Here is an 18,109-nt window from a genome sequence, read left to right as displayed (position 1 = left end):
CAATGTAAAACTCACTTTTGATCAATTTATTATGGAAACTTGTTTCCACCACTAAAAAATTTAATTAAAAAAAATTAAAAAGGCAATTGCATTTTTTTATCTCACAATTCTGATTTTTTTTCTTAGAATTGTGAGATTTAAACTCACAATTGTGTAATTTAAAGTCACAATTCTGACTTTTTTCTTGAGTTTTTATCACAGTTCTGATTTTATTACATGCATTTCTGACTTTTTTTCTCAGAACATGCGAGATATAAACTCACAATTGCGAGTTGCGAGAACTTGCAATTCTGAGAAAAAAACATCTTTTTTAAATCACAATTGGACATTATAATGCAATTTTCTAGTTTAAATCTCATAATTACGAGTAAAAAAGTCCGAATTGCAAGTTTATATCACAATTCTGACTTTATAATTCACAATTTTGACTTTATATCTTGTAATTCTGAGAAAAAAAGTCAGAATTGTGAGATATAAACTCGCAATTACAAGAAAAAAGTCAGAATTGTGAGATAAAACGTTTTTTATTTAATGGCAAAAACAAGCTTCCATAATTCAATGCATCCTTGCTGAATAAAAATATTAATTTCTTAAAGAAAAATCGTTCAGACGGCAAACGTGTCTTTTTTTCTTAATGCATGTTTTTGGTCTTATTGTGCATGTTTCAAAACAAAAATTGTATGTTTTGTTTCATTTCAATATTATTACTATAGGAATAAGAGCAACATTTAGCATGAAAAATGTGTTTCCGCAGACTTTTTGAGTTGTGCAATCGATTCACATGCACAGCTGGCAGAAAATAACATGCTAGTCGCCATGACAACCACTCTGATGCTTATATTGCATGTCCTATTGTGGTGTTTTGTTTGCATTGGCACGTTACAGAACTGCTAAGAGAACCAAAAGCACTTAACTCCATAAAGTATTTGCTTTTTTTAATGAAGCGCTTCTCCATTCCCAGTCCTAACGGTTAGTCCAGGTGTTGTGTTACAGTAATGCGACTCCTCTTTGTGTGACCCAGACTGATATGATACTGTTGTGAACGGTGTGTGTGTGTTCATACATACACCTATAGGAGATGCCGACACTGAGGTACAAAAGAAAGTGGGTTTTTTTTTTTACTAGACATTTCCTTCAAGTGCTATTGAACTGTAGAAAATCGACTAGGTCGAACTCGGTTGATGAGAATGTAAAGATTTCTGGATATTTCAGACTGTAAATTGGCGCTTGAGCATATGGTGTTTGAGTGAACACATTGAAGGTTAAATGTTTCGCCTCGTCCACATGCTCTCCGAATAATGTAGACTGGAGCAGATGGTATGTAGGCTGCACATTCACTTTATTTATGGGTGAATAAGACTGTGTGTGTGACTGTTGCAATTAGCTTCCATTTAGACGGATATTTATTAATTATCTCTAGCTGCAGACGCCCATAATCCAATCCACTGTCGTGGAAGCTGCAGCTTTGTACATGCGCACATATAGACGCACATAAATAAAGCTCATGATGATTATATCTTTGCATTTTCTGAAGGAAATGTGAGCGGGGCCCATGCAAAATTGCTGTTTGGTTGCTGGATGATTGACAGGACCGTTGCTAGGGTGGTTTCTCAAGTGATTTTTTACTTCAGTTGGCAAACGCTGCAACTATTACAGGCTTAAATAACATTTTACATTTTTAGAATTAAAAATGCATGCATTTATATTCATTATGCACTGCATTTTTACCTTTGATTTTCAGCTCACTTCTGGGAACGATTGTGTGTCACTTTGTGTGTCTGGTCTTCGGATAATTTATGATGGTGCTGCTGTCCGTCAGCCAAATAAAAACAGATGACGCTCCAAAAACATCGTCTTTGATAAAGCCACCCATCCACACACACACACACACACACACACATACAGAGTGAATGGGAATCAGATAAATGTCTTTCTTTGTCTGTCGTTCGGTGGGTTTGTGGGGGGATGTGTTTTAGGTTAGATCACTCATGCATCCATCACTGCATGTCGCTGGAGGTCTACAGAAAAATGCTTATTAGAAAAATCTGTCATTATGCTTTTAAACACACGAGCACATTACATTTGCCTCGCCAAACAAGAAACTTCCAGAGTTTTATTATTTGCACTTGAGTAAGTGTTCCTCCGAGACATTTTACTAATTCAGAAATATTATTTTACGTAACAGCAGGTTAAGCTGTGCAGCTTATTTGAGTTTTAATAAATGTGAATATTAATATAACATTCAAAGCACTCCATCATTTCTCTGCAGAAAGTTTTCCTGCTGTATGCTCTGGTTTAAGATACCTGAAATGCTAGAGTTCGTCTTGCTGATTTAAGTGATCAGATGCATGAGTTTCAATAAAACGTGAAAAAATCCCGCATTGAAGGAGGAACCCGAGCCATATCTAGATGCACTTCAGAGTCGTGCGATTGGGTTTTGCACATGCAAACGCTCAGATTTTCATGTAAAAGTGGAAATATAATGGTCTTAATAAGCCAGATCGAAATAGATTTATGTCTGAATGGCATCTGTTGTGTTAAGACTGAAGCTCGCACGCTCATATGGTTGGATTTCTAATCAGCCCAACAGCGTACAATGGCTTTAAATCGATGCCAGAGATAGTTGGACGCCTTCCCAACCTGAGAAAAAACTCTTCTTTTCATTATTCCATCATTTACACCAACTATCCGTTCATCTGTTTATGAAAACAGAAGGCGTTCGGTTTGTGTGCGTTTGCATACGATCACGTGTGCGTTTGAGTCGAACTTTCCAGCAAATGTTTTGAGCGTCGTAAATATTCCCAAGAATTTGATAGCGTTGCTTTCAAAGTGGCGTCCCCTCTTCAGTTAATGAAAGCTACAAATTGAAACCCTCAAACTCAATGCAAACGCCATCTTGCATCCAAATTGAGTTCTAATATCCTTGAAAATTGGATGGAGAGATTGAGGAGGAGCAGAAAATGAAAAAAGTGGCAAACAAAGAGGGGAAAAAACATTTGTCTTATTACCAAACTGTTGCGATGAATCTTTGAAGAGCAGCTTCTACATGCATTAAATGTGTAATACATATAATCACATCCTGAAGTGAGGCGGATGAATTATGTATTTTTCCCGAACCGTTCGACATGGCACAACCTTGGGATTTACATTTTATCGTCAAGGACGTTCTGCTACTTTTGACAAACGTCCCGTCCTTTCCTGGTTTCACCACAAAACATCCACTGAGTCCATTGTTAGCATTTATCCTTAAAATCAGCATGACGTGGACGGATTTGATGAGCGCTGCCTTTCATGCGCAGGAGAAGTGTGATGAGTCAGCCGCTCTGAATGGAGCTTCAGGTAATGGAGTTTCATCTGCAGATCTCATCACATTTCAGCAAATTCCACATTTAAAATAGTGCATCTGCTAAAACATCATCTGGCATCTGCTCACAGCGATTTCTTTACAATAATGTACCATGGTACCATGTCCAAAGTACCATATGATGCTTTTGTAAGTGTATGAATATGGTAGACTTACAAAAAAAAGTTCCAGAAAGTTCCATGGTACTGCTGTGGTATTTCGGACGTGCATTAGTAATTTGGGCATTTACCATGGTGCTTCCATGGTGTTTTGGGCATGCACCACGATATTACTGTGGTATTCTAGATGTGTAACATAGTACTACCATGGTATTTTAATCATTTACCATTGAACTACCATAGTATTTTAAACATGCACCACAGTATTATCCTTTAGACATGTGCAATGATATTACCATAGTATTTTGGATGTATACCATGGTATTATTGTGGTATTTTGGACATGTAAAATGCTATTACCATAGTATTTTAGAGTGCACAATGGCACTATCATGGTATTTTACATGTGCACCATGGTATATTTTTGGATTTGTACCATAGTATTACATTTGGTATTTTGGACAATGATATTTCTCTAGTATTTTAGAATGCACCATGGCACTATCATGGTATTTTGGACATGTTTGTTTACTGTGTTATTACTGTGGGATTTTTGCAATTTACCATGGTAATACTATGATATTTTGGCCCTGCACCATAATATTGTGGTGTTTTGAATGTGTACCATAGTATTACATTGGTATTTTTGACATGTACAATGGTATTACCATGCTATTTTGACATTTACCACTGTACTACCATAGTATTTTAGACATGCACCTGTGGTGTGTTTGATGTGTACTGTGTAGTACTGTAGTATTATGGTAATTTACCATGGTACTACCATATTATTTTGGACGTATACCATGAAAATACCCAAGTATTTTGGACCATGGTAGTACTGTGGCATTTTAGATGTGCACCGTGGTTTCACCATAGTATTTTGGAGATGTACAATGGTATTTTAGATGTGTACCATGGTATAAGTTTGGTATTTAGATTTACTGTGTTATTAATGTGGTGTTTCTGCCATTTACCATGGTATTACCATGGTATTTTGGATGTGCATCATAATATTATTGTGGTGTATCATAGTATTACATTGGTATTTTGGACATATACAATGGTATTACCATGGTATTTTAAACATTTACCATTGAACTACCATAGTATTTTAAACATGCACCACAGTATTATCCTTTAGACATGTGCAATGATATTACCATAGTATTTTGGATGTATACCATGGTATTATTGTGGTATTTTGGACATGTAAAATGCTATTACCATAGTATTTTAGAGTGCACAATGGCACTATCATGGTATTTTACATGTGCACCATGGTATATTTTTGGATTTGTACCATAGTATTACTGTGGTATTTTGGACATGTACCGTGGCACTATCATGGTATTTTGGACATGTTTGTTTACTGTGTTATTACTGTGGGATTTCTGCAATTTACCATGGTAATACTATGATATTTTGGCCCTGCACCATAATATTGTGGTGTTTTGAATGTGTACCATAGTATTACATTGGTATTTTTGACATGTACAATGGTATTACCATGGTATTTTAAACATTTACCATTGTACTCCCTTAGTATTTTAGACATGCACCATAGTATGTACAGTGGAATTACCATAGTATTTTTGATTTTACAATGGTATTACTGTGTTATTTTGACATTTACCATTGTATTACCATGGTATTTTAAACATGGACCACACGGCTTTTAACATGTACCATGATATTACTGTGGTGTGTTTGATGTGAACTGTGTGGTATTATGGTAATTTACCATGGTACTACCATATTATTTTGGACGTATACCATGAAAATACCATGATATTTTGGACTGTGGCATTTTAGATGTGTACCATGGTTTTACCATAGTATTTTAGATGTGGACCATGCTATTACTGTAGTATTTTGGACATATGTATGGTAACATTGTATTTTGGATATGTATTTTGGTATTTTTGCACATAGACGTAGAAGTATCATGTAAATACCATGGTATTTGACTATCAGTACTGCAGTATATTTTAAAGTACCAATTGCTGTACCATGGTACGGCCACAGTATGTTCTAAGGTGTACCACGGTATATATCAATGTACCACAGTATTACAATCCGAGTGGTTTTGTTACGAGGTATTATTTCTGTTTCCAGTTTTTACTATGGTACTGCAGTGTTTGTATGTGCTGACACTGACGGAGGTTCATCTCATCTCATGTTTAAAGAGGTGAATGTGTAATCGTACTGTCGGAGAATTCTCCTGAGGACCCGACGACAGTCTCTCTTCACACAATAGCCGCTCTCCCCACTGTTTACAACACACAATTTAGTTTCCTTCCAACAATTATGAGGGAAATTGAATCTCAGGAAATGTTCATTTTCACATCCATTAGAGCGGACAATAACAGGGGAGGCCCTGAAGCCTACAAAGACATCTGTCTTCAAAGGGCTGCAGAACTATATGGAAGATTAATATCCAGCCAGAGCAAATCACATCGCAGGCCGTTTACTGTAGGAATAGCGTGACCTCGGATGAGTTATGCGGAATATCTGCTCATCTTTGAGCCAGTATGAGATCTCTTTCTTATCCAGGTTGTATCTTCAACCAAAAAATGAGAACAAATAATCAGTCAGATTGTTCTCCTCAGAATAAGACTGTAATGTGAGGTACTTTTCCTCAGGATTTTAAGGAGAAACATCTGATTCTTGCATGAAGCAGAAATGAGAACTCCATTAACCCTGTAAAGCCCGACTGTCATTTTTGAGTCATCATGCTTTTGTGGCTCATATAGTACGATATATATGGAACTCAAACTCGAGGAGGAAACAACAGCAGTTCAAAAATATGCAATTTGGTGCAGATGCTGATATTTATATGGACAAAAAGATGAAATTCTGATGCTTATAATGTAAATCAATGAGATCTTTAGATGAGAACAGTATATCACAGACTACTGACATAAAATACATATAAATATTAATATCTGCCAATAATATGTCTTGGTAAGATTATATTTAATGCTTAGTTTATGATCAAAACTCTGTCGTTTTAAAACATATAATGCAATGCAAACAATGATTGAGAGAGGAACAAATAAACCTTCCTCAAAAGCCTGATGATCATATTTGATACTTAGGATTTTTCCTAATAATGATGTATGGATAATTATGGAAGCTTGTTTCTACCACTAAATAAAAAAAAAAAAGGTAATTGTGACATTTTATCTCACAATGCTGACTTTATAACTCACAATTCCGACTTTATATCACGCAATTCCGACTTCCGACTTTATAATTCACAATTCTGACTTTATAACTCGCAATTCCAACTTTATATCACGCAATTCCGACTTTAAATCATGCAATTCCGACTTTATAACTCACAATTCCGACTTTATATCATGCAATTCCGACTTTATATCACGCAATTCCAACTTTATATCTTACAATTCCAACTTTATATCTCGCAATTCCGACTTTGACACGAAATTCCGACTTTATATCACGCAATTCTGACTTTAAATCACGCAATTCCGACTTTAAATCACGCAATTCCGACTTTAAATCACGCAATTCCGACTTTAAAATTCACAATTCCGACTTTATATCATGCAATTCCGACTTTATATCTCGCAATTCCAACTTTATATCACGCAATTACGACTTTATATCTCGCAATTCCAACTTTATATCACGCAATTACGACTTTAAATCACGCAATTACGACTTTGTCATGCAATTACGACTTTATAACTCACAATTCCGACTTTATATCACGCAATTCCGACTTTATAACTCACAATTCCGACTTTATATCATGCAATTCCGACTTTATATCTCGCAATTCCAACTTTATATCACGCAATTACGACTTTAAATCACGCAATTACGACTTTGTCATGCAATTACGACTTTATAACTCAAAATTCCGACTTTATATCACGCAATTCCGACTTTATAACTCACAATTCCGACTTTATATCATGCAATTCCGACTTTATATCACGCAATTCCGACTTTATATCTTACAATTCCAACTTTATATCTTGCAATTCCGACTTTGACACGAAATTCCGGCTTAATAACACGCAATTCTGGCTTTAAATCACGCAATTCCGACTTTAAATCACGCAATTTCGACTTTAAATCACGCAATTCCGACTTTATAATTCACAATTCCGACTTTATATCATGCAATTCCAACTTTATATCACACAATTCCAACATTAAATCACGCAATTCCGACTTTATAATTCACAATTCTGACTTTATAACTCACAATTCCAACTTTATATCATGCAATTCCGACTTTATATCACGCAATTCCGACTTTATATCTTACAATTCCAACTTTATATCTCGCAATTCCGGCTTTAAATCACGCAATTCCGACTTTAAATCACGCAATTCCGACTTTATAATTCATAATTCCGACTTTATAACTCACAATTCCGACTTTATATCATGCAATTCCAACTTTATATCATGCAATTCTGAGAAAAAAAGAGTTATTCTGGCATTTACTTGTTAAAAATCTACAGATTTCACAACAGAAAGACACGTGAAGAACGAGCTAAAGGAGGATGTTTGCACAATTATAAAAGACTTTTACTGGATAAAAAATCCAGGTTTTTCAGCACAGTTTTTATCATGTTGATCATTTAAAGGCCTTAGAAATTCATGAATCAAACAAGATCCAGTAGCTTTAAGTCTGTAAGGAATGAATATGTTCTTCTGAGTGAGTTAGTCTCTTTCTTAAAATATCGTTTAGCGTTTTATCCTTGTGGAGACGCTCGGACGGATGATATATTTAGGAGAACTTTGTGATTTGAGTAATGCACCACGGCAAGGTGAACTCTGAGGTCCCACAATCCTTGTCTCTCTCCTCTTCCATGGCCGCGTATTTGCTAAAAGTATTTGTTTGCAAGATAAATGGCCGTTCTCCAGGCGAAGATGACAGGCAACACAAAGATGATATTGAATTGATTTCTGAAATGTTGCAGAACTGACTGTTTGATGTATACGGGCAGACATGAATCATAAAAATTCTATTAAAAAAGCTCTTGAATGGTTGACAGCGGAATATTATTTCTGATGATTAATTTGACTCAGTCATTATGGACGGGGCTCCAGTCAGATCGCCTCCTACAAAATTGCTTTTCATTCCCTCTTGAATACCCCGGCAAGCTCTCTCTCTCTCTCTCTCCCCCTTTCCTTTTTCCTGAATTTAACATTGCATACTTCCTCTGTCAGGTCCAAAGTTAGATTGACACGGCTGATGAGAGGCACGAGCATCGATACGGACGCCGTGGCAACGAGAAAAAACACGAGAGCCAATCGCAAACTTTAGCGCTATGAAAACATGGTCTGTGCTTCCAAATGCTGATTGCGATAATGCCGTATTTCCAGCAACTTTCCATGATTCCAAAGCCAGATCGGAAGCTGCCAACTTATACGCGTCCAAAAAAGTGATTCGTACTTGTTTAACTGCATAATATTTATATAATTGTGTTTATGCCTCTCTTCACAAAGTAATTAGGCAAGCTTTATGTCTACTGTTGCTCATACTTACAGAAGCGTTTGGGATTGATCAGACTTTTTTAAATGGGTTTTATTTAATTTAATGAATTGTATTTGAACATGCATTTTTATTTAAATGTTTATATATTTTATTTTATTTTATTTTATTTGAACATCAGTTGTATTTTTATTTTATTTTATGTTGTTTTTTATCGTATTTGAACATAAGTTGTCATTTATTTTATTATTTTATTTCATTTGAACAGTAAAATAAAAACTTAAATTTTTATTTTATTTATTTGAATGTAAGTTTTATTTTATTACTTTACTTTATTTTGTTTTATTTTATTTTATTTGAACATTTTATTTTATTTATTTAAATGTTTTTATTTTATTTATTTAAATGTTTTTGTTTTGTTTTATTTTATTTTATTTTATTTTATTTTATTTTATTTTATTTTTTTTTTATTTTATTTTATTTTATTTTATTTTATTTTATTTTATTTTATTTTATTTTATTTTATTTTATCTGGCCACTCACATTATCTTCAAAGGAAGATTGAATGATTCTCTCTGTTTTCCCGCAGCAGAATTACTCAGGACAGGGAGGGGGCAACGGGAACGGCGGAGGGGGGGGAGACGAGGACTACGAGATCCCCCCTATAACCCCCCGAATCACCCCGAGCCGCCCCTGCTGCACCTGATGGACCCTGAGTCCAGCTACCTGTGTCACTCCATCCCTCACAACGGCCTGATCAACCCGTACTCCTACCCCGAGCTGCCTGCCCTCATGATGTCCAACATGCTCGCCCAGGACGGACACCTGCTGTCCAGCCAAATGCCCTCGGTGAGTCCCTAGTGCGCTGCCTACATAGACGGCATTGTTAGGCGTCATAGGTGCGCTCCTGACGCACAAGCTGTTCCAAGCGAAATACGTGGCTTTATAAAATAGCGGCTTTACATGTATCCTTTGTGGATCAGGCAATCCCATAATGCACTGCAATGAGATCTAGGTCTAAGATGGCATATGAAGTCAATTGAAGTGTCTATTTATGAATATTTTTTTATTCAGTACTGAAAATTATCAATAAAAATAGGTCAGTTTAATTGCACTTTTGTGTGTGCATTATGCATTTTTGTTTCTTAGCATAACAAAAGCATTGTTTGGGATTAGTGTCTATTTTCTAGTCAAGAACTTTCTATTAACTTAAACTGGCCAGCAAAATGCCCAAAACTGTTTGTCAAGCTCAAATTTATCATGTCTCATAAATTTTACTTTAAATTTTAGCTCAGTTCTTATACATAATTATTAATATTTATAAAAAGTATTTATTTTTTATGTATTAAATATATTATAATATTAATATTTTATATTTATATATAATTATTAATAATAAAATAATCAGAATCAGAATCAGAATCAGAATCAGAAAGAGCTTTATTGCCAGGTATGTTGTTTACACATACTAGGAATTTGTTTTAGTGACAGAAGCTCCACAGTGCAACAGAGTAACAGCGACAAGACAAGACACATAATAAAAAGAATAAAATAATAATATACAAATTTACAAGATAGACAAAGTGCAAAAAAAGCAAAAGACAATATATATTATAGACAAGTAATATAATTGTAAATATTTATGTAAAAAATTTTATGTATTATTATTTATTAAATATTATGTATATTAAATATATTTAATATATATTTTGAATGCATTATTTATTAAATAATATATATATATATATATATAAATAAATAATAAAATATATAAATAATATATATTAATAAATAATAAAAAATACATGAAAAATATTGACATAAATATTAACACATTTAATTCATTACTTAATAAATTATTATTTTTAAAAATTATTATTTTATTATTTTATAAATACATATTATATATAAACAGTAGAATCATCGGATGGCAATATGCATATGTAAATAATATGCAGATGAGGTTTTGCATAATTAAAAAGGCATGTAAGCTCCATATTTGGTATTTCCAGGAGAGAATTGGGTGAAGAGTTAAGCTTGTGTGTCTTCAGTTTGCTTTGATTTATGAATCTGTACGGTTGTATAAATCACTTAACGTTTATGTGTATGCATAGTTTCACCAGTAATGTGATTGGCTGTTTTAGTTGAGTGGCAGGAGTGTTGTGACTCGTCAGGTCTCCTCGTCCTCATACGGTCTCTGCTCGAGTGTCACAGAATGAATAGATGAATTAAGCGATCGCTGCTTTTTGACCCACAAACGGATCATCAAACACTCTGTTTCCCTCACGACTAACTGACCACATCAGGCCTTTGTCTCTGCTAACCATTCCCTAATTGCATTGTAAGACAGAGAGATGATGTAGACGCATCAGTCGCTGTCAGTCAGCAGTGCCACAGAGGGTTTGTGGGTAAATTCATCAGTGGTGTTTCTCTCTGTCAGTGGCTTCTTTGTTTTTCCATTACGCTCTGCTCCTCCTCCTGCTCATATCCAGAGCTCATTACTTGGTGTTTTGTTGCTTAACACAGACTCTGAGGGCTATAAAGAAATATCAGGAGTGTCATCAAATCTGCCATCTGTGGAAACTCCCTAATAAAGCCATGAAATCAACGGAACAGCGGAACAACGCTGGGAAACAACACTGGAATTCTCATTCTTTAAGAGTGCAAAATAGAATTATAGTTCACTATAATCTTATTTCTTGCTAGTGGTTTTGAAACTAAAACTATGAAAAATGCTTTACATTAATTTAAATAAAATGGAAATATAAAATAACATAATAAATCGAAATAATAAAATATAATATAATATAATATAATATAATATAATATAATATAATATAATATAATATAATATAATATATAAAAATGGAAATATAATCTAATCTAATATAATATAATATAAAAATATATAATATAATCTAATATAATATAATATATAAAAATGGAAATCTAATCTAATATAATATAATATAATATAATATAATATAATATAATATAATATAATATAATATAATATAATATAATATAATAACTTAATATCAATAAAAATAGGTCCAATTAATTGAATTGTGTATGCACTATATTATATTATATTATATTATATTATATTATATTATATTATATTATATTATATTATATTATATTATATTATATTATATTATATTATATTATATTATATTGTATTATATTATAATTTTCATGTATTTATTTATTAGGTGAAAACATAAACATAAAAACTTAAAACTAGATAAAAGAATATTATAATATAGATAAAAGAGATTAAATGAAATAAGTTGATGTCTTGCTAAAATCAATAAAACTAAAACTGAAATAAAATAAAGCTAAATAATAAGAAAAATAAAACATTTAACAGAATTACTAAAGCTTTAAAATGAAAATGAAAACTGAAAATATTTCAAAATATGAATAAATATTATAAGAGTACATAAATAATGCTAAAATATATTTCTGAGAGATTAAACAAAACACAGTATCTTCTTTTATATAACAGGGCTTTAAATAACATTTCTGCCTTTTGAACTCAGTTTGAAACTGGAATGGGATGCAGTAACAGGGCAGAGTTTAAACTCAGCTCAACTCCATCACGGTTCCTGGTCATTCTTCTAATGGCTCTCTACAAAAGAAGCCACTTAAAATGGACATCAGGCACCAGCACAAAATGGATGACAGACGTTCTGCAGCCGTATGAATCTATGCATGCAATTTCTTTAGCTACCACAATGCATTAAATCAACCATTCTTTCATTTCGAGATCTCATTTCTTTATTGACACCCATCGAGCGGGTGAATATAGAGTGTGCTAGTCAATAAATCTCCACTAAATGACACCAGCATGATGGACTGCCATTTTATTCCCATTTCTTTCTCAAGCAAACTTCTTTACCCATGTAGCGGTTATGTTCAGTACTATTTGTGCACTAAATTTCAGGTTGTTTCTGGTTGAGGCGTTCATCGTGTTTTGCGATGGTAAAACCAATCAATTTTTTGAAAAGCTTTGCTCTATGAGTGGTATAAACGGGAGATATGTTTTGTGCTCTATTCATTGTGATGCTGATAACATTTCATGCTTTACATTGACCTTTTATGACCTTTGCCTTCATCTGAGTTTGGTGAAATGAAATTTTAGAGCACTGATTTCGCCTCGATTGCATTGAAACACTCAACTGGTTGCATTCTCAATCTTGCCACAAGAGGCGCTATAGCAGAATTTCACGTAAAACAAAGCTTTTCGAAGCTTTGAATCAATTGCTTTTGAAGCAATTGCGAATCAGTTGTTTCAAACCAGTGATTCAGAGCGTGTATCAAACTGCCAAAGTCACATGATTTCAGTAAACGAGGCTTTGTTTGCGTCATAACTGCTTCAAAACATTTCGAAATTTCAAAATGATTCAACTGTTTATAAATGATTCAAAACGAATCAAAACGCCTTACTCTCAAAACATGCATAAAAACACCTTTTACAAACCAATTTCAAATGATTTATTGAAAGTGTGATCTATTAAATGCAATTAATAGCATTAAATATGAAGTGTACATATAATATGTGTTATTTGGGGCTTGTGTTGTTTATTTTATGGCCAATAAGAGACTATTATGTATTACATAAACAAATGTGTCATTAAAGTTGATTACAAATGTATAAAACAGATCAGATAGACACAGGTTCATGGGTTCACACAGATCAGTTATATAATAAGTTTTGTTTACTGAAATGTTGTGGTTTTGGCAGTTTGCTAGTGCTCTGAATCACTGGTTCGAATCAAATAATTCGCTTCACAAAGCGGTGTTTCGAACTGGAATACAGTCAGTGTTTTTTGCAATTCTGTTGGTGACTTTAGAAAACAGCAAACAAAAATTGTTATTTTACTGATTTTACCTCTGATTTTACCTCGTTTGGTAGATTGATGGCATTGAAACACTCTACTAGTTGCATTCTCAATCTTGCCACAAGTGGCGCTATAGCAGAATTTCACATTAAAGGAATCTTTTTGAAGCTTTGAATAAATTGTACCTATTGCTTCATGAATCTTTGAAGCCTTTGCGAATCAGTTGTTTCAAACCAGTGATTTGGAGCATGTATCAAACTCCCAAAGTCACATGATTTCAGTAAATAATGCTATGTTGCGTTATAACCGCTTCAAAACATTTCGAAATTTCAAAATGATTCAACTGTTATAAATGATTTGAAATGAATCAAAATGCCTCACTCTCTGCCCATGCATTAAAACACCTTTTACAAACCAATTGCAAATGTTTTATTAAAAGTGTGATCTATTAAATGCAATTAACAGATCTAATAGCATTAAATATGAAGTGTCCGTATAATATTTACCAATAAAAATTGGTATCATTGGTATCACAGTGCTATTTTATTTAAATTGTAGGACTTGTTTTGTGGGGAGCTTGGTTAATCAGGCCAATAAGCAACTACTTTACTTTTTTTACACAAATGTGTCATTAAAGTTGTTTACAAATGTATAAAACAGATCATTAGTGAAGTAACGATGCCTCGTTTTCTGAAATCTTGTGGTTTTGGCAGTTTGATACGTGCTCCGAATCACTGGTTCGAATCAAATGATTCGCAAAGGTTTCAAAGCTTTACAAAACAGTGTTTCGACTGTAAGTTTGGGGCGGGACTATTTGTTTCTCCAACCAATCGGAATACAGTCATTTTTTTTTTTTACAATTCTATTGGTGACTCTAGAAAACCAGCAAACAAAAATATGTTCTAAGAATGTTTTTCTACATTCCCATGAAGTTATAAAATTGTTATTTCTGAATGTTCAAAACATCTACATCAGTTAAGCGAACGTTAAGGGAACATTCTATTTGATCATTTTGCATCATTATGGAAATGTTACTTTTGAACATTCTAAAACAATTAGTAACATTTAAACTAAAATGTATCAGAAAAAAAACACCAGATAACTTTGAGCGAACATTCTATTAACGTTACTGGAAGAACGTTTGTTTGTTACTTTCTAGAACTAAAGTTCCCTGTTAGATGGGAATAACCTTAATGCACATTTGAAAGCACTTACGTTTGCATACTCAGAATGTGTTTCTTTCCTCCCATAGTGTACAATTAAATCGAACAGCCAAGAACCCAACAATGTAGTGTGCTGTGGAGTGTTTACATCTGCAAAATTCAATGCAAACAAGACTAGTCCATTTTGGTCGGCCTTGTTGCGGTGTTGTTTATTGGACATGTAGCTGCGGTTTTGTTCGGGCTTTATCGCAAACAGAAGCCTTTGCTGATGAAATGAATCTCTGCCATCAGGGGGTCAGTGCATATATTCTGTCTCCAGAAGAGAAGAGAAGAGAAGCCATTAGGTTTCATCTTCCGTCTTGAGTAGAGCGAGCTGGAGAGATCTTTTTTCATTAGAGCGGTGCGGCGAGAGAGAGAGACTGTCAGAGAAAAGAGATGGAGAGAGATGGGCTGGAGGGGCAGAAAAAGTGATAGAGGAACGACGAGGAAGACGGGAGGAGTAAAAAGAGGTTGAGTGACTGAACACGGCACCGGGATAAAAGGAAAACTGCTTTGAATGGAATGTCATCAGTACTAAGAGCTTTTTAAAGTATATCAAACAATTTAGACGGAGCGCTGCTGCGTGGACACAACTTCCATCTTCATAACTGCAGATGAAGAAGAAATATCAGTACAGTTAATGCATGATAATTCAGGGCATCTTAACTCCATAAACAAACTAACCAAAGAGGTACAATAGAAAAAAATGGGTGTAGAGACAATTGCTTGTAAATTTCACAATTCATTAAAAAGAAATGGCAAGTAACACACTGAATTAAAAAAAGTAGTATTTACTCCAGTAATTTAATATCTGTGATGTCATTAATCTAACCAGACCGCTTTACTGTACTTTACAAATATCATGTCTTTGAGCAAAACTAACATGGATATCAAAGTTAAAAATGTATGATTTGAGCTGCTGAGCAGATGTGGATTTTGTATGCAACATGCTTCATTAATGAAATGTCACATTTCAATGAAATTTCAAGGGCAATCAAGTGAGTAAAGAAAATGTCATTAGCAAGAGGATCATTTGCAATAGCATACATTTACCACATCAGTCTGAAGCGTGTGTCCTTCAGTACAAGTGTTTTGTTGGGCGTTTTATGTATGTTGTATAATACAGAATAATATAGTCTACATTTGATGTTTTAGTGTTTTTTTTTTCTTTCTTTTTTTTCTCCATGAATTCAAACTGGAATGTGTTTATTCGTTAATGAGTGCTGTGAAGTCAATACAGTCTACATCGGAGAAAACAAAAGCATTAATCGGCATCAGTTATATAGTCAGTTTCAGTTCACACAGTTTTCAACTAAAAACAGAAAACTTTTTTTTTATGTGTTTAACGACGTTTTGGGGGCCTTAAAACACAAGTTTTTGAAAACTATACCATGTAAATCATCTCCATGTAAAGCGCATACATATTACATGTTCAGTCTATAGGCGTTTCGTGTTTCTTTACTAAGTGACATTGCCATCTACTGGCCTGGCAGCAGAATGCAGCATTTTTAGTCGTTTTCGCAGATCCATGTGGATTGTTTTGACAAAACACAAAACTTTTCAGTTTCTACCCAGTGTTTTACATAATCTTTGCAATCTGGCAACCATGCTGATCTGAAAACACCAACAAACAAGTAAGCTGGAGTTCAGTGATGTCTATTTGAGATATTCTGCTTATGAAAGTGTCATTCAGTGAGTCTGTGTTCCTTCACAAGCCGCTTACGCGACTAAATCTGCGATCAAACCTTCAGTGGTGAACTGTAATAAATCCAAACATGAATTTCAACTATATTTGCGATTTTGTTTGTGGAATAACTGCACTTATGCAACCTCTGTGTGATGATACAAGGGCTTTTTCGTTGTTGTTTTAATAGAAAAACATTATTGGAATGATTGGATTACTAGGAATATCACTGTTTTAATTTTTGAAAGTTTTAGCAGTATATGATAAATAGCCTAAAAACGAATCAGGAAACTATATGAGGTCAAATAAATCATGCATATGAATCAACATTCTCTTGATTATTTGTGCTTATAGGTGAAAGTGCAATATAAATTTCTCAAATGACAACAATTAATAATCAGATTATCAATTTAACCATTATGCAGCATGACAAAAATGTATGGAAGCTTGTTTCTGCCACTAAATAAAAAAAATGTAAAAAATAATTGTGACTTCTTATCTCACAAATATGATTTTATTTCTCAGAAATGCGAGATTTAAGTGAGTCATGAAGTCAGAATTGCGTGAAGTTGCAATTCTGACTTTTTTTCTTGCAATTGCAAGTTTTTATCACATTTCTGACTTTTTTTCTCAGAATTGTGTTTATATCTCGAAATTCTGACTTTATAACTTGCAATTTGCTAGTTATAAAGTCAGAATTGTGAGATATAAACTTGCAAAAAGTCTTTTTTCCATCGCATTTGCACATGATAACATGCAATTCTGAATTTATAACTCGCAATTCGGAGAAAAAAAGTCCGAATTGTGAGATAGAAAGTCTCAATTACCTTATTTATTTTATATTTCATGGCAGAAACAAGCTTCCATAAAAATGCGACATTGACTAAAACTAGACTAAAACGCTCAGACATTCAGTCGACTAAACAAAAACAGGGCAAGGTTGACTAAACATGATAAAAACTAAACTAAAGTGCATTTGACACAGGACTAAGACTAAATTAAGCTAAGACTAGCAACATCAAAGTCACGTGTCGGATTCTCAGGGAATGCATGAATTCATGAAAACACGTGCACACTTTCAATGTCACTTTGGATAAAAGCATCTGCCAAATGCATAAATGTAAATAAATGCAAAACAGCAGCATTGCTCTCAGTCTTCCTGTGTGTTTTCTCAGTGCAGCGCAGAGCGTATAATGGGCGGCCGGGCCAGTGAATGTAGTAATGGTTTTACAGCCCTGTACTTAGACTGGTAGATTCATCACCGGCTGAATGAACCGGACTGCGGTCGCTACTGAACCAGAAATAGCCTGAAGATGATGGCCTGCCCAAACTCTCAGGCTATTTGTGGCCGTTCGGCCTTCGACCAGCTTTAATCAAATGTATTTTTGTTGAATTCCACCCAAGATTTGAAAATAAAACGCCCACCGAAAGG

At 34.0% G+C, this 18,109-nt stretch overlaps 1 protein-coding gene across 1 annotated transcript in view; it reads left to right on the top strand.

Moving 5' to 3' along the window:
• Positions 1–18,109, top strand: part of tox2 (TOX high mobility group box family member 2) — a 139,699-nt gene that overhangs the window by 79,777 nt on the left and 41,813 nt on the right. The window contains 2 exon segments of the mRNA XM_048198639.1: positions 9,534–9,609; positions 9,612–9,793. Coding sequence (XP_048054596.1) covers positions 9,534–9,609; positions 9,612–9,793 — 258 coding nt within the window.

This window comes from Megalobrama amblycephala, linkage group LG8 (assembly GCF_018812025.1).
Source record: "Megalobrama amblycephala isolate DHTTF-2021 linkage group LG8, ASM1881202v1, whole genome shotgun sequence".
Taxonomy (NCBI): Eukaryota; Metazoa; Chordata; class Actinopteri; order Cypriniformes; family Xenocyprididae; genus Megalobrama; species Megalobrama amblycephala.
This window is presented reverse-complemented; position numbering and strand designations above follow the sequence as displayed.